The sequence below is a fragment of the Momordica charantia genome (assembly GCF_013281855.1).
Source record: "Momordica charantia cultivar OHB3-1 chromosome 9 unlocalized genomic scaffold, Mcharantia_2.0 BLBB01000009.1, whole genome shotgun sequence".
NCBI classification, from domain to species: Eukaryota; Viridiplantae; Streptophyta; class Magnoliopsida; order Cucurbitales; family Cucurbitaceae; genus Momordica; species Momordica charantia.
The window spans coordinates 3318088-3343055 of record NW_028275167.1 but is presented as its reverse complement, the minus strand read 5'-3'; the positions used below and the strand labels follow the sequence as shown (position 1 = coordinate 3343055).

The following is a 24968-nucleotide window of genomic DNA, read 5'->3' as shown; positions in this document are numbered from 1 at the left end:
TAAAAGTGACAATTTTGTTCACGTTGATATGTTGTATATTAATTGATCACTACAAAATTACTACAAAGGTGGGATGAGAATGAGCACACAGGCTTTAAATATTGACATTAATCACAACACATTTACGAAAAATTAATAACTAAAATGATCGTCTTTTAAAAGCTCCAAAAATAAAATATGCGTTTTGAAAATATATAAAGGGATCTAGAAAAGAAATAGAAATATTCATTTAAACTTAAAATTATCTAGCAATTTATTTTTGTTTGATTTAAATTTCAATTTTTCTTCAAATAATTATATTCTTTTTGTAGTGAAAATTGATTTTTTGTAGGGTAACTATTTTCAAAGAGTTGTGTTTCTTTGTATTGTACCTGAAAATGTACCTTTTTAGAATAAGTAAAAACTGTGCTTCCATTGACAAATGTGAGCAGTGAATAGTAGTTTGAGTACACAGTAACTATATTTTAAGAGGGTCAATTTTCAAAACACAATCCCATCAATTAAACATTTCTCAAAAATATTCTATCAATTAATTAGTTATTATATCTGTTGTTTTATTTTTAACAATATTTTCAAATTAATAAGCCAAAGTTTAAAGAACTAATTATTACTTGACTAGTAGGGTTATTTCACGGGAAATTGGGATTTTTGACCCCTTTCAATAACCACTCTGGATTTTTGACCCCCTTTTGTTTTTTACTTATTCATGACCCCTCCCCTTATTTTATCATGTAAATTGACTAAATTGCCCTCATTTCATAATAAATGCATTTATGATATAATAAATTTCCAACAAACCCACCAACCACCAACTTAACAATTCTCACTTTGTTTTTTCAACTCCAAATCACCACACACACGCAAGTCACGTTTTTTTTCCAATACTCAAGATTTTCTCCACGTGATTGTTGGCCCACATTATCCAATCGATCGGTCCCCACATAATCCGTTATCTCGAATCCATTGTTTTCACAATATAGGTATGTCCATTTCATCATTTTAGAATATTGTACTTCTTCAAACTTGTAATGATACGAAATTTTATCATTTTTCTAGAAAAAAACGTTATTTTACGGAAAACAGAAATGAAGTCTAGAATTTATCTTGGACCGGGATTGGTACGGGATGAGGCCCGAGATGGAATCCAGAAAGTCCATCCTTCTGGAATGGACTTTCAGGGTTTCATCCCGGTCCTAAATCCACCGGGCTTAAAGCCGAGATGGAACCCTGAAAGTCAAAAATTAAAACAAAACAATGGAAGCAACAATAAATCAAACTTCATAATAACCTTGGCTACTTCAGATAGAGCCGAAGTTTGAAAGCTCTGATAGAGAAATTACCTCAATTAGGGAAGGGGGAAAGCTTTGATAGAGACGAAGTGAGGGAGACGAAGAAGAAACGACGGAGATGAACTTTCTTGTTGTGAGGGAGAGACCGGGATGAAGACTGGGATGGACAACGAGATAGTGAATGAGGGAGGGGAAGGACCGAGACAGGGAGGGAAAGTAGGGGAGGGCTGAGTTTGATTTCTTTTTTTAAATTGAGGGTAACTTGGTAATTTTACCAAGCAAAATAAGGGGATGGTTCAAAAATTTGAGGTGGAGGGATCATAAATAGGTAAAAATCAAAAGGGGGTCAAAAGTCAAAGTAGTTATTGGAATGGGTCAAAAATCCCAATTTCCCGTTATTTCACCCTACTTATTAAATAGTCATAGATTGAACATAATAAAACATTAATAATTTGCCAAACCCAAAACTTTCCTTTTTACTGTAGAATATTAAAATACTAGAATTATTCCATTAATCCTTAATTTCTCATTTTTTGTTGAGTGGGTCGACATAAATTGTCGTTCCAGCATTGAAGTGCAGCATTTCCGATGTGTCGTTTCGGAAGAGTTGGTTAAAGCTTTGGGGTTAATTAATTAATTAATTAATTAATTTGACCTTCTCAAAGCATAGATTAAGAACATCACTTTGGAGTACGGTTTAAGAGAATGGAGGGCCTCGAAAATCTAAATGATGTTTTCGGTTTAACTATTGTTTTAATCCTCATGAGTTCATCTTAGTTCAATTTAATTTAATGCTTTTAGTATAAGGTTATTTGCCATATTCAAGGAATATGATAGGATGCATAACATATCATTAAAATAAAATGTCACATCTATTAATAATCTATCATATTAAACAGGTTAAGACACCTGTGTATTACCAAATAGTTATCAGCTCGATCCCGTCCACACGTGTTATACTAATATATATGTATATATATATTATGTTGATTTTTCATAATACGAAATTTAGCTATGAAAAATGTATCTCTTTACTTTTATGTTCTTCCAATAGATCATTTTTGTTAGTACAACAAATTTGATGTATCTAATAGATTCTTAAACTTTAAAAAATGTCTAATAAATTTTTAAGTTTTTAATTTCGTATATCTATTGGATTTTATATATTTAGGAACATAGTGAACCCAAATTACTTAATAAATCGTTTAATTAAAAAAAATCTAATAAACTATGAATCTATTAGACATGAAATTAAAATTTCAGAGATATATGGGACACTTTATATTAAAAGTTTGTTTTAAAGTTCACAAAAACCTAACACCCTTCCTAGGTCCATTTGGGAAACTCCAATCTCTTTCTTTGTCAACCTTAGGGATTCCACATTGATAAAAGAATGGACATTACATAGGTTTATAATAGACATAAACACCTCTCGTTATCAATTGGTTTTGAGATAGAACCTCATAAATATTGATATGGTATCAGAACTCGGTCAAGATCGATGAGTCAAAAGAGCCACGATCTTGAAGGGGTATATTAAGAATCCCATATTGATAAAAGAAATGACTCGGAAGTTCGATTCTCCACCCACATCGTCAAGCTCAAAAGAAGAAAAAAAAAAGTGTGGGTTTGTGTGTGCGTTGAGGAGAAACATTCGGCACAACACAAACACAAGACAGAATGTCTGTGTAAGTGATCTAAATGAACAGAGCACTGTTTTCGATTTGAGATTTTAGAAGAACACGAAAGACAGTGTTGTTCCCAAGAGAGAGAGAGAGCACGCGAGAGGATGCGTTTGGACTGGAAGACTCTTCCATTTCTTCTTCTTCACCTCACAGAATCCCAACAACAAACAAACAAACAAATTAAGTATGGTATCATTATATCTTTATCATTTTTGTACTTTGGTGTTTGTATTGAATGGTGTAACTTCTCTATTGTTAGAGACTTGAGATAAGAGAGATTTGTTCCTTTGTCTTATTTTGCAAGTTTTGAATTGCTTGTGGGGAATTCATATCTTTTCTGTAATTTGCCCAATACCACCAAACAAAAACTATGTTGTCTCTTAGAAGCTATGAGAAGCCAATGGTAAACTACTTTCATTTCATTTCATTATCTCTCTCTCTCTCTCAGTCATGTTCAGTACTTGTTTAACTCAGGGCCATATGTGATTTGCTTTGGTTCCAACTGGTTTTAGGACAATGTGATTGGTGGTTTTACGTGAGAGGAAAAGATTATAAAACGGGTTTCGAGTTTGTGTCGAAGGGTTATTAGGGGTGTGATAGTGTGCACTATGTCAACTTTATATTTCATTAGGATTAGAAGTGGATTGGTTTGTTAGTTTTCGTATTATTTGTGATTGATGTACACACATAAAACTATTTCGTAGGAATGAATTATCGGGATAAAATGATACATAATTGGATCAATTTGAGAAAAATCAAAATTTAAGCTAGTAAAGAAGAGTACAAAAAACATAATCGTGACCAAATATCTGAAAGAGTAGTGCCGAGGCACCCAAAAATTGGCTATGGCACCGTGCAGGAAGGTTTCCTATCACACGGCTCACCAACTTGATCTTCCACGGGATCTTAAAACTACAACTTATTTTTAATCTCGTCCTTTTAACTTTACCATTATTTCAAAGCACCCCTCATGCTGAGGACAAAATTGAAACATTTTCATCATACCTACTTCATGTTTTTGTCAAAGTTCTTGAGACCAGAATAAAAGATACACATATAATACAAGAACAAAAACTATGATTTAATCTACATGTCATACTTTATACAATGATAGATAAGGATATTTTATTAAAGTAGACTTTAAAACTAACACTAATCATTTCAAAGGGTAACACAAACAGAGTACTTGCAAAAGCTTCTTCTTTTTCCCCTCCTTTTGAGACCACCAAATGGACAAGATAAAAGTTTACTTCAAATCATTACAGTACATACAAGACTTGGTAAGAATTGTCATCTGGTATAATTTTAGATCAGCCAAGTACAGAGATGCAATCCAGCAGAACATTAGCAGCATGCTCCAGTTCTTGCTCTGTGATGATCAATGGCGGCACCAACCGAACAACGTTCCCCTTACCCGCGGTTAATATCAACAGACCGCAGTTTCGACAGGCGTCTACGAGAGGGCCTGCAGGCACATCCAGTTCTATCCCCAGAATAAGCCCTTGCCCTCTCACTTCTTTGACATGTGAGTTTCTTCCCAGCTTTTTCCTCAGCAAATTTTTCATGTACTCGCCTTTGTGGGAGACGCTGAGCAAGAACCCGGGATCTGAGATCTTGTCTAGGACAGCGATTGCAGCATTGCAGACGAGGGGCGAGCCTGCAAAAGTGCTTCCATGGTCTCCATAGTTTATTGCAGCAGCGATTCTTTCGGTCACTAGTACAGCCCCAATCGGGAGACCTCCGGCTAGAGGCTTGGCAAGGGTCATTATATCTGGAAATAAACCATAGGTTTCATGTGCCCATAGATGACCAGTTCTACCCAACCCACATTGAACCTATACATACAGAAGTTTCTTAGTTTTCTCCCCAATTGATCAACTACAGCTCATGCTTATCATGTATATCAGTTCATTTACAAAGCAATTTGCTAATATAACACAAGACATTGCAGTAGAATCAAACAGTTGTTCAGTAACTGTAAGATTAGTCAAGTTATATGGAATTCAACTCAGAGAGCCAACAGTTACAAGGAAACTAGATAGCACTTAGCAGAACAATCAATGAATCTTATAATGATTGATCTATTAACAGGATTATAAGTGTCAAGGGAGATTCTGTTGTACCTCATCGAAGACTAGAAGAGATCCAGCCTCATCGCAAGCACTTCTCAAGGAAAGCAAGAACTCCTTTGTGGCACTGTGAATGCCACCTTCACCCTGGAGGGGTTCGACGAAAACCGCTGCAATTTTTCCTTGAAGAATCAAGTTTCTTGCAGCCTCAATATCCCCGTATGGTAAGAAAGTAACACCCGGCATAACGGGCTCGAAAGGGGCCCTGTAATGCTCTTTACTCGTTAAGGCAAGAGCACCCATTGTCCTGCCATGGAAACAATTGGAGAAAGCAATGAACTCCACAGGAGGTTGTTTGGCATCTGGATGAGAAAATCTCTGAAACTTCCTGGAAAATTTGATGGCCGCTTCATTTGCTTCCGTGCCAGAGTTGGTGAAAAACACACGATCCGCAAACGATTTTGCCACAAGGCGTTTTGCAAGTTCCACCTACAGCAATGAAACAGATTTCCCAGTTCCACTCATGAGCAAAACAAAAAAAAAAAAATCATTCAAATTTCCATTCATCTGGAAATTTAATATAGAAGCCGTTTCACTTTCAATCTAAAAAAAAAGAAGATACTGACCTGAGGGATGGAATAAAAGATGTTGCTAACGTGAGAGACGGTATTCGCCTGCTCAATCACCGCCCGCAGCCAATCGGGATCACCGTGACCTAGGGAATTCACAGCAATCCCGGCCGCCATATCCAAATACTCTCGCCCTTCGAGATCATACAGTTTACAGCCCTTGCCGCTGGAAAGAACAACCGGCGCTCGAGCATAGGTTCCGACCAGAACCTTACGGTCCAAATCGATCACCTCCTCGCTCGATAAACCGATTTCCCCCTTTCGGTGCTTCGTCGAGCTGGGTCCCTGCACCTCGACGCCAAGGCAGGCGCGAACTCTCCAGCCATTGATGGGAGCACGAAACAGGACTGAACCGGGATGGGAAGAACAGGAGCAACCGATGAAGGACTGAAGTGAGGCCATTGGGTTTCTCGCTGTGAGGGAAACTGAGACCAACGGAGCTTAAAACGATGGAATTTAGGATGGAAATGGAGAAGATGAGTGATTTGGTTCCTTGGGAATGGAATCGGAGAAAGAATATAATAATCAAGAGCAGAAATTGAACTGATTCGGATTCAATTTCCGGAGGCGTGGCTGCGAATGAATGGCGATTGAAGAAATCAAAATGGAATTTGGTGTCAAGGGTTTAGAGAGTGAGAGAGTACTGCCATTGAAATTTATGCTTCTTGTGGGAAAAAATGGCTTTCGAGTTTGAACAAAAAAAAAATGGCCCTTTGAATAATAGAATATTAAAAACCATTTTGTTACCTTTTTTTTATTTAAACAAAAAATATCTACTTTACCAAAACACCCCTCCCTAGTTCTGCTGTAGATTTTTAAAATCTTTTTTTAATCAATTTCCCATCAATTTTTAATAAGATTTTTATCTACTAAGCAACAAGTTGACAAATTCATACTCTACGTTGAAGATGGAAATAGAATTAGATTAACACAATTTGTAAGGATGTATTTTAACAAAGGAAACATTTTGTCATAATTATACTCAGTCAAAATATTACTTACTTTGATAGAGATCAGAAGTTCAATATCGCGCGAAAACTAAAACAACAAAATAAACGAAACATTCTAAATTTTAGGTTAAAATACTATTAAAGTCTTTATACTGATAACTTTCGTTCATTTTGGTCAAAGTATTTTCAACTTTTGTCTATTTTAGTACTTTTACTTTCAACGTTCATTTTTATCTTTGTACTCTTAGAAATGATTTCGATCACAATTTCTACATGAACTTTATACTCAATATATTTTTTGAAATGCATCCATTATTTTATATTAAAATTTTATCTATTGTATAGAATTTGTGTTAAAATTTTGAAAACAAATACCAAAATTGTCACATCTTTAAAGTACATGGAAGACTTTGAAAGTACGTAGACTAAAATAAACAAAATAAAATACATAGATTAAAATAAACAAAAATTTAAAATATATGGACAAAATAAATATGTTAAAAGTAGAGGGGGCAAATTAACCGAAGATAAAAATACAGAGACAAAGTAATATTTTAATATAAAGTTTAATAAATAAAATAGTAAGATAAGATGTGACCAAAAGAAATGTAACATTTTATTTTATATCTAGAGGGGTACTTTCGTCAACAAATGGGAATTTGAAGATGGGATATGACGTTCCCAGCCAAAAAATAAAAATAAACATGTAGTGGTGTATTGGGACCATGATGCAAGAGATGACGTGGAACTTAGTTGCATCATCAACGTCAGCATCAACTCCACGTCAGACGACTAGCGAAAACCACTATGACACAATTAATAATGCAAATAAACAAAGAAAACCAACACAAATATAATTTAATGTTCTTAGTAAAAAAGAAAAAAACAGTTTTCAATTTGTAAAAATGACTTTACCAAGGACTTGTGAAAGCAACACCAAATCATCTCTTTCTAATTTTACATACAAGCAATAAGCATACACAAATTATTTGACAAATGGATGAGTCCAGAATTAGACAAAATTTGAAGTCTCAATACATCCATGACAGGTCTTGCCTGAACGATATCGTTCTCGCGGCGCCATGGACGCCCCTCTCGGAGATCTGAGGGCAGTCTTCCACGGCCAACGATTCGAGTTTGTATGCATCAACTAGTGGCTTCAGCCCATCGTCTGTGATCCCCAAGCATTTGCTCAACCGTAGGTAGCGCAGCTGAGGGAACTGGCTCACCAGCTGCAGCCCCTCGTCACTTATCTCTTGGCATCTTACGAGCTCCAGAGTTTCGAGATAGGAGGCCGAGCAGAGAGCTTCCAACCCCATGTCGTTGAAGGAGTAGACGTGGTCGAGAGCGAGCTCGCGAACTGGGCACATGTGGACTAGAACGAGGATCCCGTTGAGGGAAAATGAGGAGAGTGAGGGGAACTCACCATCTGCAAATGAGATCCTGACTGATTCGAGATGGGAGCAGTTCTCGGCTAAGGCTTTTAAGCTCTCGTCTGTTAATCTTAATGTGTTGTTGGCTAACAATGGAAGTGAAAAGTCTGATGGAACTCGGAGGGAGATGGATCGGAGATTATGCGATTCTCGAGCCAAGCTTATTATATCGCAATCTCTCACTCCAACACACATGTCCAAATGAACTTTCTGCAGATTCTTGCACTTTCCTAACACACAGGCAAGTCCTTTCCCTGGACTGATTATGCAGTTCACCAAACTGAGTTCCAACATATCATCACATGGGATCCACTGCTTTTGCCATCGATCAACGGCTAACCGATCATAAACCTTCATGTATCGATAGTTTGCATCGACTTCAAATTGCAGCCGCTTCAACTTCCGCCAACTATGGCCTAGCTTGATCAGATCACCTTCACCAATTGCTCTACAGTTCCTGATCGAGAGATCTTCAAGCGTTTCAAGCTTGCCGAGGTATTCGAGCCACTCAACACTGCTGACATTCAAGCATCGGATAAGATGGAGGACAGTGAGGTTTTTGCATCCAACAGCGATTGAGAATACACCACAGCCAGTTATTCTCGGGGTGAAGTTCAGCTTTAGAGCTGAAAGATTGGAGCAGGAAGTTAAATGGCGGAGTCCTACGTCGGTGATGAATGTGCAATAGCTTAAGGTGAGATCAGTTAGAGATGGACAATGGCTTGAAAGGATAAAAAGTCCATGATCATCCAATTGCTTCCCAAGTTTCGACATCCAACCCGAATAAGTGATCTCAATTCGTGATAAGTTGGGAAACCTGAGACACAGAGATGTCAAAGCTTCATCAGCAGGGTCTAATCCGCAACCAACCCGAAGAAATTGTCTGTTTTCCTTGTCCAAATCGTGAAGGCGCTTACACGATAATGACAGAGAGTTTCTGTCAACGGTTTTCTTAACTCTATTCAGTATTTCCCAAATCAAGACTTCTGGTAAAGCATCCATTGTAACAAGCCTCTTCTGCAACACAAGACAATAATCTATTAGCAGAAACTGCAAAAACTGTATAAATAACCGAAATATCCCGAAGTCTTCTCCATGGCTCTCAGACCACATTCGCACCTTGGTCAAGGAAAAGATCAAAAAGAACATGGTTTAAACTCAATGAAAATCTGTCAACTCTCATTAAGAAGTCAATTTGTGACTCACATAATCAAGATTCCAAACCAGCCATCTATCTTTCATATAAACATCATAGAAACCAAAAAGTAAACAATGGACTACTGCTCACATAAGTAACAGGGTTGAGGGAAAATTTTCCACAATGGGTGCCAAATACTTCCCATTAGAGAAATTGAATAATTGATCGAAATACACCCACCACATGAATTTGAAGCTAGCCAATGGACTTTGAATATTATTACTTGGTTCACATTTCAAATAATTCTGCTTTACAGAGGTTTTTCAAAATCAAACAAACATAATTTAATTCATTGAAGGAACCAAACACAGAATATACAGATTCAGAAGAATGCCCAATATAAATGAGAGAAGGTACCCAAGAAAAAAAAATCAATTCAATAGAACTGGGAGATCATCAAGAATTGTTCCATATAATCAGGAAAACGAAGGAGAGAACAAGTAATCGTGTTAACGAGGGAAAGAAGCAAGACACGATGAATTCACCCTCATAAACAGAGACGAAAAAGCCCCAATTTAACGAATACTTTCAAAATTCATGAACAAAATTGAAAATCATTCGAAGCGGAGATGTATCGACAAAGAAGAATTCAGAAACCGCACCTGAAAAGATGAACTGAGAGAGGTAGAAGCTATATCCTTCGGATTACAGTAAAGGGATGCTGAGATTCGGGTGATATTTTAACGGGAAAAGAAGGATAGATATTTATTCAGAGAAGGACATTCATGATTCAAATTCAATTCAATTCAAGTTCGCCCCCAAAATATCTCTGTATCCAATCCACAAATCTGTACCTGAGATATAAAATTAAATATCTACGACCAATTTCGGAAAAAGGGAAAAAGATCGATTCCGTTGCGTAGCGAAGAGATCGGGGGTCGAGGGTTCGTACTAGATTTAGATTTTAAGTAGAGAAACAATCTGAGGATTCTTTGTTCTTCGCAATTTCGATCGGTCGTGAACATTTCCCATATTATCGGTGGACATAACATTACACGTAAATCTATGTACCAATAATTTACTAATTTAGTCTATACTAAAATACGTCGCACTGTACTAACAAAATAATAATAATAATACTTCTTTTTTTTTAACCAGAGAGAAGAAAGACTAGATGTCTTTACCGTTAAGTTATACTTGTTTTAATTATACATTTTCAAACTAACTTGTTTTAATTATACATTTTCAACATATATTATAGTTTGGATGGAGTAAAACAAGAGGTAAGATTTCGAGTGGATAAAAATAGTTTAAAAATAATTTGTAAAGTTTGATCGATAGAAATCAAATTGAACGTATTATTATTACAAAGACTAAATCCAAATTAAGTTCAAAACAGTAAACCAAATTGGAATTTTCAAATAAAAAACTAAACCATAGAGGCTGAAAGTTTAAAAACTATAAAAAAAAAAACCTAAATATTTGTCTATGATGAATCACGAGTTGTTTGTTGGTCAGCATGATTCTAGTTCAATACATTATAAAATCTCTGCTAAAATGTTGAAATCTCCTCTCACCCAAAAATATATACATATATATTTATTTATTTATTTTAAGAGATTTCTTATATGAAAATATAATCGTTCGTATAACATCAAGTTAAACAATTTACTATTTAGAAATATTGACAATAAGAAAAAAAATCATCTCTTTCATTTATTACTTATTACTATTTTCATGAGTTCAACGACATGCGGAATGGAATAGATGTTTTAATCGAGCACATATGTTCATGTTTGTCAACAAAAGAAATATCTATTAAATTTTTTAAAATTATAAACATGAACCAAATAACCAATAACCAAACCAAAAATTGAAAGAAGGGTGGTTATCTAGCTAAGAGCTTAAAAGGTGAGAACTCTCATCTTTTGAAGAAACATTCGATCAAGTCTTCCATGGCACAATACAAGTAACTAGACCTTTTATTGCTGCAAAAGTATTTCTCACTTTACTTACAAGGGCCTTAATTGCTAACATTGAATACTGTTGACAAGTTCATCTGGGAGTGTTTATTTACAAGCTACCACGAAAAAGTATAGAGTTGGAATCGTCGGCGTCGAGTTTAGCTTCTTCTCTTGTTGTTGGACTTGGAGCTTCCTTTGCCATTGTTCTTAGTAGATGGCTCTGCTGCTGATACTTGAAGAAGACTGGCATCACTTGCCTCACTTGATACTGATAGTTGCTCCATCTGCTGCTGACCAGTTTCGAGGTATGTCATAAGTTCTCCAAGCTGAGTGTGGCATCAAAAATAAACTATTAATTCAAGAAACCAAACTGTTGAGATCAGAGTCAATGAGCATAATTTCTGAAGGAGAGAGGTCAAAAGAGAGAAGAGGAGAGAAATTGAGAGGTCGAAAACATGCATCACCTGCCCTTCTAAATCCTGTATTTTGTTGTCCTTTGCTTCTAAAGTCTTTTTTTCCCTGTTTCAATCAAATATCTCAGGTATTTGAAAATAAAAATTGAAAGAAACAGTACTTAACCACACATCGATTAGAAGGAGAGAGCTCCTACTCACTTCCTAACGTGGCATATATTTATTGACTCAAAAGTTTAGTTTTAGTTGGATCCACTTATCTATAAGTCAGTAGTAACTCTTACTAGCCGGTGTGCGGGCCAGTATTTTCTAAAATGAAAAACAACAATTATCTGCTGCCTTGTTCAGCTACTTAATTTTGGGATATAGTGGTGAAATATGAATTGTGTTAATTCCCTGAAACTATTCAATTCACATGTAGATGTTGGGGCTAAAACTTGCAATGATTACTGCAGAACAGAATTTGCTCACAAGATTTATGAGAGGATTCTGTCATCATACACTATCCAGTATGTGTTAAAATTCAACTAGCAGGTCATCTAAAATAAGCCATAAAGAAAATAAATTTTGAATCTGAACCAGGCAGCACAGTTTCAAGTTTCAACACCCAGATAGCTTAACTGAGAATCAACGGGATAGACATTTTACCTTTCTTCCATTTCAACGATCTTTGTCTTCCATATCTCCTGGTTTTTCAAGAGATTCTCATTCAGCTGCAGGCAAAACAATAAACATCATCAGCGCTCCCAGCAAGATTGTAGCATTTAAATAGATAATGTGTCTCAACTATCACGTCTTCCAATACAAAGAAAGTGGCTTAAACTGCAATATAACATAAGTAGTCACTAACATCATCTAGAAATTTTTTTTCCTTGATGCACCTATCCAGCTTAGCCTGCAGCTTCTGCAGTTTTTGATTGATGGCCTTCTCAACAGCTATAGATTTTTCTCTTTCAGTATCTTCTTTGACTTCTTGTAGCAGTGACTCAAAATACTAAAATTGAAACAGAATAAACTGGTGAAAAATGGAAAAATTGCAGCAAAAAGGTTGAACTACAAAACCACTCATTGGTGGAAAGAAGTCAACAAGGAATAGAAGACATACTAGTTTTTGGTTCTCAAGTTGACTGGTAAGCAGTTCATTGTACTCGTTGACAATCTAATGGTATCATCAGTCATCACAATTTGTTAGCACGTATTTTTCAGAATATAACCCAGATCAGTAACTAGGTACAAGGGATAAAGCTATTACAAGTTCAACTCTACTGTTCAAAAGAGCCTCACTAGTTGCAGCATCTTCACCACCGCAACTCATGCACCCATCATTTGCATGAGCACAATATGAATTCAACTCAACCAGTTTCCCATCCGTTTTGGATTGGATCAATCGATGGACATAATTATCTCCCGCATAATCCCATACACGTTGAGTTTCTAATTCAAGAGAATAACAGTGCTGCGTATCTTTCCAATGTACTATAGCATGCCCTTCTTTATACCTGAACCCGATTTAACAATATTTTAGTATTCCAACCAATACACAACTTAAAAGAGGGTGAAACATTGATAATGTGCCAGTGATAAAATAACAGAGAATGAAAAATGAATCAAAAGAGAAAACATTACTTGCCACAGCCAACAAAGCCACAGATGACACAAATCCACAGGTTTTCAGAAGTCTGGCAAACAAAACATACTGATTTCTCAGGCTGCTGCTGACAATATCTACACACCTGGAAATTATCAAACAAGTTTATTAGACAGAAACATATTAGGTGACGCACTACTTCCAAACTAAACTGATCAAAAACCAGAGGGAAAGTGTTAGAATAAGAACATCAGCTAAGAGTTGAAAAAATCACCTACCGGACAAGAGGAATCAGTCCATTTTGAAATACATGAACAATGGAAGGAATGATTGCAGATAGTGGTGAGAATTCCACTTGTATCTTGGTCCAATCTATCTGCGTCATCAGGAGGAAAACGGTGGGACCAAACATGAATAAGCAAATCAACAAGGCACCAGTGCCAAACATGCCTTGGGAATTTTGTTAGTGAATGGATAAATGGAATGGAAAGGGCATGAGAGTCATATGCATGATGTAAGAGGCTAATATTGTACAAAAGAATGTAGAGCTGCATAGAAAATATCTAATTGACAATATGCTTAAGAATTATATAACAAAGTGCAAGATTTAAAGCATTTCTATCTACACTTACCCAGGCAGACCGGACATGTTGGCTGCTCAGTTGAACTTACAGGAGATGCTTGAGCATGTTCAATTGAGGCTGTGTATTGAACATCAACCATGAAAAGCACACGACAAACTTCTGCCTATATGCAAATGGAAATTTTTATTAAACAAAAGGCCATAGTCCCTAAACAATCCTTCCAAAGCGGATAAACATGTTAGAAACCAAAGCTAATGCCCAACCTCCAGTGATGAGTATCGCCTCTCGTTTAAATGCTTGTAGAAGTTATCTGCTGAATCTTGACTGCGAAATCTGATTAGTATACTGTATCTGTCCTCCATCCCATCGCCTCTATCCCACACAAAAACAGCAATAATAAAGAAATTAATAAAACCAAGGTGAGATTCAGTAAATCTGTAGAAGAATACCTAAACACTATTTAAACAGGAATATTAGTTGAGAAATTACACCTGACAACTCGCATCTCCAAAATTTCTTGAATGAATGAACCACAAAACTGGCAAAAGTCAGCATAAGTCATATGATTTGGCACTCCAAGAACACAAACAAGAGGCTTCCTCTCGACCTAATAAAACAAACTATTTGTTCAGTGACTTGAGCACATACAAAAAGAGAAGCATCGAGTTCTTAAATCAAGCCCAATCAAATCTAGGAAAGTACGGATATGACAATAGTTGAACAACATTTACATCTCAATTCTTTTTAAGGGAAATATTGATTCTCATCAAACTTCTGAATGTATTCTTCATATAACATGCAGACTAAATACCGTCCATGGTTAAATTTGCGCTCATTCCAGCCCCTAATGGCTAATACGTGGTAATTTTTCCATCAAGAAAATGAAGGTTAAATTTGAACCAACCAGAAATAGTTTCAGAATCGAAAATGAACTTTACATACAGAAAATCCCAACTGTGAGGTCATAGTTTTACTTTAATATCAGGCAACAATTGAATTTAAGGTTCGGAATCAGAAGCCCTAACTGCATTGCTGAAGGATGACAACCAACAATGATGTGACCTTTTCAAATAAAAGTTGCTTCGCGAACATTTTCGGTAATTTCGAATCGTTTAAGCTTCATAATCTCTCTTTGAAACAATCGTGATATAGGAAATTGAATAAAGGAGAATTTTATTTCAAAACTTTTCATTCTGTGATACATATAAGAGCTCAATTTTAAAACAAGGCTGACTTCTTGCCGAGAAAACCCAATACTATAAATTATCCCAAACAAGAGAAACCGCCTTGAAGACCGACAAATTGAACTTTCATAGAAACGAAAAGCAAGAATTAAGGATTGAAGAACCGTAGCTCACATGGAGACTAGAAGGCGAGGTCGAGGAAGACGAGAAAACTTCATCTCGGAATAGATGTACGACCCCTCTGATCTCCTCGATTCTTGGGTTTCCAGAGGAGAAATGGAAGGCCTGAGTCACACCTGAAATGGAAGAGGAGGAAGAAGAAGAAAAATCGCTAGGATCGCCTGAAACCATGGCCGATTTCGGAGGCCGGAATCCTTCATCGGAACTTGCCGGTACGTCGCTGGTCGAGCTAGTCGACATGCCGGCGACTAGTTGTGATGGCAAAATTGAGTTTTCGCGGGTAAACAATTTATGCGCCGATTACATCATCGATAAACTAGCAAAAACATCAGTTTTAGCCGGGTTCAAAATGTCGAGAGATAACATACTCGTATCGGGCAAAAATCGATTTATTCCCATGTCGTGACTCAAATATCAACCTGTCTTTTTTTTTCTAGGTTATTTTATTTTCGACATCTTTCTACTATGTCACTACAATCTATAATTTCTCACAATCTCGATGATTATAATCTTAGCTGTTTAATGAAATATTCGCATTCTAATACTGTATAAATTATAACTAATAAGATTTGAAATTTGTTTCGTTGAATTTCTAATCCAATTTAGTTCTTAGTTACACAATTGAACAATATAAGTGAAATATTGACATATATAAAGGTTGAAATAATTTTAGAATTTTTAAAAAATAAAATATTATTATATACAAATAGTGGTGAAACATAAAGTAGAATTGGTAACTTAATTAATACCAAAAAGATGATCTCATATGATCTAGTACACTATATTACTAACTTTGATATAAATTACAATAGTTCTCCTATATCGTCCTACATTGAAAGTTTTGAAGGTAGTTGCTCAAATGACTAGAATATGAAACACATATGGATCCTATTAGTAGATAATTTGGATGATTTGGATGAATGACACAATCACGAGGTTGAGGTGTTAGAAAATTGTGTAAATTTGATTAGAAAATTTGATTGATAATTGATTTGAAAATATGTAATTCAAATTTGAAAGGAGAAGTAAGTAAAAAGTGAACAAATACGAATTAATTAGAATTTATAGATGTGTTTGAAAACCAATTCGGTAATTATCTCATTTCCAAATGAATCCTATTATGAAAAACACTAAAGAAGTAGTCAAAAGTTTACAATTAAAGTTTACTTTACATATTCAAATAATTTCCATCGATCTTCATTAATGGGAAAAAAAATTCGATATTTCTATCAACATCGACATTTTCATAAGTAAAATGGTCATATTCTTCCATTTAATGTTAAATGTGATCAATTATAGGTTAATTAAGCTACAATTCAAGTTTTATTTGCTAATTCAAAAAAATTTCATAAATTTCCACGATTTCCATTATTTTTCTCGAAATATCCATCGACATATCCGTAAAATTGAGACCTCGACATTTTCATCGACATCAACATTTTGAACATCGGCAACAAGTAGAAAATTATATTTGTCAACAAAAAAGAGTAGAAAATTATACAAATTATATTAAATTATAAATTTAATTTAGTTGCTTCATTTTTATCATCCAAACTATTTAATCTCTTGAATTTAATTGAATTGTGACTTATTAGAATAGGTATTGTATACGTTACGGTCTACATGAGTATAACTTAAAGTATTAAGATATCTACCATTTGAAGTTCAAATATTAACCTCACATTGGTGTTGTATTAAGAAAAAATCTATAAGTTATATCATTGTTGCTAATTAATAATAATATAATATACATACAATTGAGTAACAAACTAGCTGATAGAAAAATATTCAATCCTACTTATTTTTGCATTAAATATCCTCCACAAACAATTGGATCCTCTTCGAATTAATAGAGGAAACATGCAAGACAAATTGTGAGCACTTCAATGCTCAAGTCAATATATGTCGGAATATGTATCAAGGTACTTTTGTCGAGATTCACTTACTCTTCATTGTGTGCTTACTATTTTATCTTATAGGCGAGTTGGGAGAGTGTTGGCAAAAATATTCATGTGATGCACGTCGTATATCGTGGGACGTTAGAGGATTACATACGATTTTTAACCGCATTTATTTCCTTATTTGGATCACAGTGTCATAGGAACATAGTGTGTTGTTGTAGTTTGAGATAATTGTAAAAACTATTATCAAAATTCATAAAGAAAATTTTGGAAGCTTCCTACACACATATCAATTAAAGACAATTTTAGATGTTTTTCTTACTTATATATGTTGTTATAAATCTATTATTTGTCAACAATGTCAACGAAGTATGTTGTAGAAGGAAAAAAAAAGAAAGAGAAATGGAGGAAGTAGCAGTGTCAACTTGGATGACAGCACTAGCCAAGGTCAAGAAGAAAAGAGGAAAGAGAGAAGAAGAAAGGAAGAAAAAGGTAGAATAATAAGCGAATCCATGTTACCAAATCAGCAAGTTCAATAAATTAAACTAGTAATTATTATGTAATTATTTTTGTTAGTCGATTAAACCACTCCAAGTATCATTTAAACAAATTAAAGTGAACATAGGTCAGCAGCAATTGACGTATATCTCCAATCAATAGGTTGTGAGTTCGAATCACTCAATCCACCGAAAAAACCAAAATTTCGTTATTTACTATAAAATAAAAAGATGAAAGATAAAAGCAAAAGTTGACGCAAAATTCAGGCCCAGGCCAAAGCTTTGGGCTTCAAAGCAGCTGACCCGCGGGCCCGTTCAGCCCAGTCACTCAATTCGCGGTGCCTTCAACTCTGAACAGAACCAGAAACTCAAGACCTCTCCGATTAGAAACATCGGAAAATGCTTTCTTCACTCGCTTCCCGCCGTTTTCCTCCGTTTATTCTCTCTTTCTCCGAAGTCCTCCTACCGCCGGGGAATCTGTTATTTTCCACCAAAACAGCCGCTCCCATTTCGGAGCTCGATTGCAAGTTCAACAGCCCGGAGCGTCGCCCGGTACAAACTAATTTCGACCCTTCTACTGTTCGCGAGGCGCTCGATTCTTACTGCAACGACTGGCGGCGTTCGTTTGAGTTTTTCAACTGGGTCGAATCAGAATGTAAGTTCGATCACACCACCGAGACCTACAATCGAATGCTCGACATTCTCGGTAAGTTCTTTGAGTTTGACATTTCGTGGGTCTTGGTTCAGCGGATGCAACAATCTGCATTTGCTTCGCCGGATCATGCGACGTTTCGAATTTTATTTAAGCGTTATGCGTCGGCGCATTTGGTTACTGAAGCAATTGCTGCTTACGAGAGATCGCGGGAATTTAAATTGAGGGATGAGACTTCGTTTTGTAATCTCATCGACGCACTTTGCGAGTACCGACATGTTGTTGAAGCTCAGGATTTGTGTTTTGGTAAGAACAAGAAGGTGGACTGTAATGCGAGTACGAAGATTCATAACCTAATTCTTCGTGGTTGGCTTAAGATGGGATGGTGGAGTAAGTGCAGAGAGTTTTGGGAAGAGATGGATAATAAGGGTGTTCGTAAGGATTTACATTCATATTCGATATATATGGATATTCAGTGCAAGAGTGGGAAACCATGGAAGGCTGTTAAATTGTACAAGGAGATGAAAAAGAAGGGAATGAAACTGGATGTTGTGGCTTACAATACGGTGATTCATGCCATTGGGATTTCAGAAGGTGTTGATTTTGCGAGTCGGGTGTTTCACGAGATGAAGGAAATGGGGTGTAAGCCTAATGTTGTGACTTGCAATACGATTATTAAGCTATTTTGTGAGAATGGAAGGTTCAAGGATGCCCATGTGATGCTTGATCAAATGCTTAAGAAGGATTGTCCACCTAATGTTATTACATATCATTGTTTTTTCAGGTCTTTTGAAAAGCCAAACGAGATCCTTATGTTATTTGATAGGATGATTAAATTCGGGGTTCATCCAAAGATGGACACTTATGTGATGCTTATGAGAAAGTTTGGAAGATGGGGGTTTCTAAGACCAGTGTTTTTAGTGTGGAATAAGATGGAGGAACTTGGGTGTAGTCCTAATGAGTCTGCCTACAATGCTCTAATTGATGCTCTTGTGGAGAAGGGCATGATAGATATGGCTAGGAAGTATGACGAAGAGATGGTAGCGAAAGGTCTTTCACCTAAGCTAAGAGAGGAATTGGGGACGAAGATGGTGAATGGGGGCTATCATGCCAATGTGATATGCAACGAGTAGGTAGTATGTGCACTTCTTGGGGTTTGTAGATGCATCTGATATTGCAATATTTTAATACCCATATTAAGATGTTGCAAGGAAAATTGAGGCTAGCAAGTGGGATTTTGATCTGGACAATTCTGTTATACTGAAATTTGAGGGGAGAGACTAGTAGAGCAGATGGTAACAGTTTGTTAAACATCTGGTAAACTTGATCAACATGATGTTATTGGTTCAGTTCTAACCTAGAAAGTTGAAGTTTGCCCTTTCTTCCTGAAGACTAGATATAGCGGTGGCAGGCCATTATGATGTCTGGATGAATTTTCAGTTTCTAAGAGTTAACGGAGCTTGCTGCAGATGATTTCTAAGATTCTTCATGTTGGCATCAAATTGTTGATCACTGATTAGCACATACGTTTAACGAATCGATTGAGAACCGTATTTTTACGCATTGTTTTTTAAAGCTCGAGGTGCACTATTCCACAGTAGTCCTCTAAAGCTTAAGCTCGAGGCGCAAAAAAAAGCGTGAGGCGATATTGGATTATCTCCAAGGTATTCATCTCCATTCATGACTCACAAACCGGATTTAAATCTACTTTTTCCCCCCACAATGGGATGAATTATGTAACTTTGTTTGCCAGAAAAAGGAAAGTGGTAATTTAACTATCCAGCTTTATTTATATCATTATATGCATTCAAAGTACTTTTAGTGGCTAAAGAACTTATTGATGCTTGGTGTACTATGTAGTTTGGGAGTTGCTGTACTGGGAAATCGGCATGCAAGGCTTTCATGGTCATATTGGTTCAAGAAAGTTCTGTATTATCAAGTTGCTCTTGCTTATGTGTTTACCTGGCTGATAAATGATAATCAATGTTTCACAGGTCAGCAGAGTATCTTTATTTCTGGGCCGTGCTTATATTTTCCTATGAAAAAACAACTATTTTGGCTTGTCTTTACGAGTAAATTTATAGCACTTTAATTATGTTGAATATTTATCTAGAGAATGCAGGTTTGGTGAATGAAATCTTAGAACAAATTTAAATACTTCAATCTTCAATTAGAACCCTCCTAATTGACCCCATTGTTTTCTTCTCTTCCAACTCGATTATTGTGTTCTTCCAATATTTGATGAGTTTAAGGTTATATATATACTTGCACCTTAACTTAGCTTAAATCTTAACGGGACTGAGGGAAACTAGAAATTAATACGTATTACAACTTAAACACCGTTGGCAGACCAGGTTAAACACAACTTGGCCCACAAATAAATGGTTTATATTATTTTCACTTGAACCAAACCAATAACGCTATCACAAATAAATGGTAATTCCCTTGCAATGATATATGTGGTATAGTTTTTTTTGATATGCAACAAGTATTCCATTGATGGTATGAAATATACAAAAGGCCACATAGACAATTACAAAAACGCCTTCCAATTAAGGATAAGATCGTTGAGAGTGTAACAATTGAAGGTATAGTTTAAATCAGTATTTTTTCCCTTCTGGTAATAAACATTTTTTCTTGGACAAATATAATTAGAAAATGAAGCAAAGAAAAACAACCTAACAGTTGGGATGGAGAAAACCATCTCCGAGAGAAAACCATTAGTAAAAAGACAAAAGATTTCTCTTTATCTTGGAAGATGTCATACTTCTTTTTTCTAGCCATAAAATCCAAAAAAAGGTTCGAACCACACATTTCCAAAGCACTTCGCTCTATCATTCTGATTCAACCACCATCCCAAATAGAGCTTCGGGTGGCCAATTATCAATCTTTTCTGGAATAGCATAGGAGTTTAAAAATCATCATCAGTAATTGCCAATGGGATGTTAGAGCATCCACCAAGACTAACCAAAAGGATGAAATTTGAAAAAAAAAAAGAAGAAAAGAATGAAGGAAAAAAAGAATCCGTTCAAAGTGGTGGATATTTGATAAGGGTAGTAATTACAAAACTCTATTCAACACCAATAATAGGCTACTAAAATAGAAGTTCCTAAAAAAAAAAAAACCTCTACCATTCTCCTAAAAAAGATTTGCTTCTCTCTAACAACAGCAAAGGATATCATTTACCAAATTACTCCACAAAATCTTGCCTCTCTTTAAACGGCAAACTTCCAAGAAACTGATTGAAAAACTCGAAGGTAGCAAACCTTGCCAAAACTGTGCAGTAATTTGAACAAACATCTCCGAGCAGAGGGGTATAGTGAATGGGGTAGTGAATCAAAAAGGTAAATTAGTACTTGATTTGTAACTTTTGTTTTTTATTTTCAAGTTAGAACACCACATTTATTACTACATCAATGAAGCGACCTTTGTGCTCTGTTTCTTATCAAAATAATCACACTAAGAAACTGACTAAGGTTTACTTTAACATTGTTTTTGTTTGTAGTTAATGCAGTTTTATTTAGACAATGAGATACCTTTAGTTTAGGGTCCCTTCTTATCCCTGGGGTGTGAAGCATATTACATATATGACATGGCGGTTTAACCTTTTTGATGTCTTGGTGACGAGAAGGAATTAAATTAAAAAAATAAGAACCACATGGGTCTGCTTATATGACACACATGATTATCTTTTATGATGTAATTGTGCTACCAAACAATTGCTTTTAAAATGTAGAATAATATCCTCTGTGTGGGACAGAGATTATTAAAACGTGTGATTCTTAGATTATGTGGTGGGGAGATTATTTTTAGTGGCATGTGAAAGGCAAGTCTGGCAATGATTTTTATCTTTGATTAAGTCAAAGGAACAAAAGGACAATATATCATGATAAATATGAAAATTACTCTTCTTTTCCTGACTTTGATCTTTGAAAATTATTACACCTCCACATCCATGTAGTAGGAAACTAGTTGCCTTTCTTTTGTCTCCATTGTTATTTCTGTCTTTTTCCGATCTTTAATAATATCATACATTAGAACACGTTTATTATGTTATCTAAAAGAAAACTTCATTGGATCTATAATGCTAAACCAAGATGGAGGTGGGGCTATGTTTGGTGAAAAATCACTATTAGATGAAAGTCTGAGGATGCATTAGCCTTGACGAAAGTGAACAGAATTATTCATTAGTGATGATGTTAACTGTTTGGATGCTTATAAAATCCTCAACTTCCTATTTGCTTGGTACCAATCAATTGCAGAAATAATTACCAGTACTCACCATGAGTTTCTCCAGCAAATCAAGATTGCATTCTCTTCCTGCTGGAAATTCTTGGGGATTGACCTCAGCCTTTGATGAGGAAAAATGGGTCATCCAAATTCGTCAATCCTTAGATGATAGGAGCTTGAGGATGACATTGGAACACCAGTATGCATATTCAATGTCCCCAAGTCTCTTATGGCCATCGATCCTGATTCCTATACTCCACAGGAAGTTGCAATTGGTCCATACCATTACTGGCGCCAAGAGCTGTATGAGATGGAGAGGTACAAGATTGCTGCAGCGAAAAGAGCTCAAAAACAGCTCCAAAGCCCCAAGTTTCACAATATTGTTGAGAAATTGACAAAGTATGAGCGAAAGATCCGATCGTGCTACCACAAATACCTTAATTTCAACAGCGAAACACTCTCTTGGATGATGGCCATTGATGCTTCTTTCCTGCTTGAGATCCTCCGAGTTTATACCATCAGAGAAGAGAAGAATCTCTCAAGGGTTTCCTCAAAATTGTCAAATTTGGTAGATTATGAGGGATGGAAGTCAGCATATAATGCCATCCTAAGAGACATTGTTATGCTTGAGAATCAGATACCTTTATTTGTTATGAGAAAGATGTTGGAACTCCAATTTTCTGCTCTGGAACCAGCAGCAGATCAAAAGTTGCTTTCTATGTTGCTGGGACTGTACGAAGATCTCTCTCCTTTCAAGGTGATGGAAGACTTGGTGAATATTCAAGCATCGGTCTCTGAATGCTTTCATTTGCTTGATTTTTTGTACCGAATGATTACTCCAAAGTTGGCTGACCCATTGGAGATAATGGAAGATGATCAAAATCAAAAGGAACCCACCAGAGAAAACATTGAAAGCGCTTTGAAACACTTATTCAGTCCCTTGAGTAAACTGGGAAGTGAAATTTGGAAGATTCTTTCAAAGCTAAACAGAGGTCCGGTACATTTACTCAGAAGATTGTTGAGCTCTAGACCTTTACAAGTGATCTTCAAACTGCCATGGACAGTCATATCTAAACTTCCTGGAATTGGGATTCTGATAAAGCCTCTTGAACACCTATGTTTGCAGAGACGAGGTAAAGAAGAAAATGATCCAGAAAAGGGGAGTTCAAGGTCAGATGGGAAACCAAGACCTCCATTGTTGGAGGAAATAACAATCCCTTCAGTGTCCCAGCTGGTAAAATCAGGGGTTTGCTTATTGCCCATCGATGGAGGCGTCTCGGCCGTTGCCTTTGACACGAAGGCAGTGATATTTTACCTTCCCACCATTACTCTCGATGTGAACTCTGAAGTAGTATTGAGAAACTTGGTAGCCTATGAAGCTTCAAAACCATTCGGGCCTTTGGTTTTCACCCGTTTCATCGAACTAATGAATGGCATCATCGATTCTGAGGAGGATGTGAAACTGCTCAAGGAAAAAGGAATCATTATGAACCATTTGAAGAGCGATGCAGAAGTTGCCGAGCTCTGGAATGGGATGAGCAAATCCATCAAGTTGACGAAAGTGCCATTCTTGGATAAGGTAATTGAAGATGTAAACAAACATTACAGCAGCAGATGGAAGGTTAAAGCTGTAAAATTTATAGAAAAGTATGTGTTTGGATCATGGCCACTGCTAGCTCTATTAGCTACCATTTTGCTTTTGGCCATGACAGCATTACAAGCATTTTGCTCAGTCTATACCTGCTCTCAGGTTTTCTATCATCTCAACACAGCCAGGACCTAGTTTGTCATATCCTTCTCATCTCCAATCCCTTTAAGCTTATTGTTTTCTTAACGTTATGGTTTGTGATTTTTATGATTCAGCTCGGAATCACTCGGTTCTTGAGCTGTTCGTTATCGTCTCTCGGTTGGTGTTTGGCCAGCCTTAAAGAGAAGAGAAGGAAGGCTTTCTTCTCGAACTGTCCTCAGTCTCGGGTGAGACAAGAACTTTGTAGGTAATTTTTTAGTTGTTCTTTGATGTAAAATAAAGAAATTGTTCTTTGATGTACAATAAAGAAGAAAGAACGGTTTATTCTGTAGAGTATTCTTCTCTTTTGAGTATAACAAAGGTAATAATATGGAGATTTGAACCTCTGACTGGACGATGCACCAAGAAGATTTTTTTTCTTCTTTTTTATTGTTAGGTCCAAAACTATTTGAAAATTGTAATTTGAGTGCTCTCCTTTTCACATTCATAAATAGATGGGAACTTTTCTTTCAAGTGGGAGATGGCGACATAAAGAAAATTAGAGGGTCGAAGTTCAATGGTAAAATTAAATAGAATTATAATATCAAAGGTTTACTAATTTTTAATTGAACACTAACAAGTAACACCCATCAATAATAATAATTATTTTTGGTTGGAAATAATATGGTAAATTATATAATTTATTCAAACAAAGTTAAATTACAAGGTCTTATAATTAGTCTTAGATTTTAGACTTTTTTATCCAAAAGGTCTCCCAAATATTATACTCTTTTTTAATATTTATTATATACAAAATCAAAAGTTAAAAAATCTACCGTATATTTTGCCTTTGCCT

The 24968-nt window shown here is 35.9% G+C and overlaps 5 protein-coding genes across 6 annotated transcripts; 2 read left to right on the top strand and 3 right to left on the bottom strand.

The window, feature by feature from the left end:
* Positions 1–4031: 4031 nt before the first annotated feature.
* WIN1 (HOPW1-1-interacting 1) lies at positions 4032–6369 on the bottom strand. Its single transcript, XM_022296450.2, has 3 exons — positions 5670–6369; positions 5098–5532; positions 4032–4809 (listed from the first exon to the last, which is right to left on the bottom strand). Exons 1-3 carry the CDS (start codon positions 6072–6074, stop codon positions 4285–4287), a joined length of 1365 nt encoding a protein of 454 aa, XP_022152142.1. The 5' UTR covers positions 6075–6369; the 3' UTR covers positions 4032–4284.
* A 1090-nt stretch (positions 6370–7459) lies between these two features.
* LOC111021310 (RNI-like superfamily protein) lies at positions 7460–10244 on the bottom strand. Of its 2 annotated transcripts, none has more exons than XM_022298215.2 (2): positions 9856–10244; positions 7460–9174 (listed from the first exon to the last, which is right to left on the bottom strand). In XM_022298215.2, the coding sequence occupies exon 2, from the start codon at positions 9166–9168 to the stop codon at positions 7654–7656; it is 1515 nt and encodes a 504-aa protein (XP_022153907.1). In that variant the 5' UTR covers positions 9169–9174; positions 9856–10244; the 3' UTR covers positions 7460–7653. The 2 variants fall into 2 exon arrangements, with proteins under 2 accessions (XP_022153907.1, XP_022153916.1); XM_022298224.2 differs by having other exon boundaries at positions 7460–9072.
* Positions 10245–11144: 900 nt separating this feature from the next.
* Positions 11145–15456, bottom strand: BRIZ2 (zinc finger (C3HC4-type RING finger) family protein). Its single transcript, XM_022288172.2, has 12 exons — positions 15101–15456; positions 14234–14349; positions 14006–14114; positions 13791–13905; positions 13437–13534; positions 13197–13303; positions 12823–13069; positions 12676–12729; positions 12421–12564; positions 12219–12283; positions 11622–11676; positions 11145–11483 (listed from the first exon to the last, which is right to left on the bottom strand). The coding sequence occupies exons 1-12, from the start codon at positions 15344–15346 to the stop codon at positions 11316–11318; spliced, it is 1524 nt and encodes a 507-aa protein (XP_022143864.1). The 5' UTR covers positions 15347–15456; the 3' UTR covers positions 11145–11315.
* A 2407-nt stretch (positions 15457–17863) lies between these two features.
* On the top strand, positions 17864–21282 carry LOC111017413 (Pentatricopeptide repeat (PPR) superfamily protein). Its single transcript, XM_022293166.2, has 2 exons — positions 17864–19820; positions 20017–21282. Exon 1 carries the CDS (start codon positions 17904–17906, stop codon positions 19287–19289), a length of 1386 nt encoding a protein of 461 aa, XP_022148858.1. The 5' UTR covers positions 17864–17903; the 3' UTR covers positions 19290–19820; positions 20017–21282.
* LOC111017403 (putative UPF0481 protein At3g02645) lies at positions 20017–24464 on the top strand. Its single transcript, XM_022293155.2, is given in 3 exon segments — positions 20017–20150; positions 22419–22554; positions 22557–24464. Coding segments are annotated over 2 exon segments (1728 nt in total). The 5' UTR covers positions 20017–20150; positions 22419–22439; the 3' UTR covers positions 24170–24464.
* Positions 24465–24968: the final 504 nt, after the last annotated feature.

Coding starts and splice junctions, on each gene's coding strand:
- WIN1 (XM_022296450.2), bottom strand. CDS start 6,074: ATGGCCTCACTTCAGTCCTTCATCGGTTGCTCCTGTTCTTCCCATCCC. Junction 5,533..5,669: donor TCTTTTATTCCATCCCTCAG/GTCAGTATCTTC, acceptor TCATTGCTGTAG/GTGGAACTTGCAAAACGCCT. Junction 4,810..5,097: donor CTCTTCTAGTCTTCGATGAG/GTACAACAGAAT, acceptor CTGTATGTATAG/GTTCAATGTGGGTTGGGTAG.
- LOC111021310 (XM_022298215.2), bottom strand. CDS start 9,168: ATGTGGTCTGAGAGCCATGGAGAAGACTTCGGGATATTTCGGTTATTT.
- BRIZ2 (XM_022288172.2), bottom strand. CDS start 15,346: ATGTCGACTAGCTCGACCAGCGACGTACCGGCAAGTTCCGATGAAGGA. Junction 13,535..13,790: donor AACATGTCCGGTCTGCCTGG/GTAAGTGTAGAT, acceptor CTGATGACGCAG/ATAGATTGGACCAAGATACA. Junction 11,484..11,621: donor TACAGGATTTAGAAGGGCAG/GTGATGCATGTT, acceptor TGCCACACTCAG/CTTGGAGAACTTATGACATA.
- LOC111017413 (XM_022293166.2), top strand. CDS start 17,904: ATGCTTTCTTCACTCGCTTCCCGCCGTTTTCCTCCGTTTATTCTCTCT.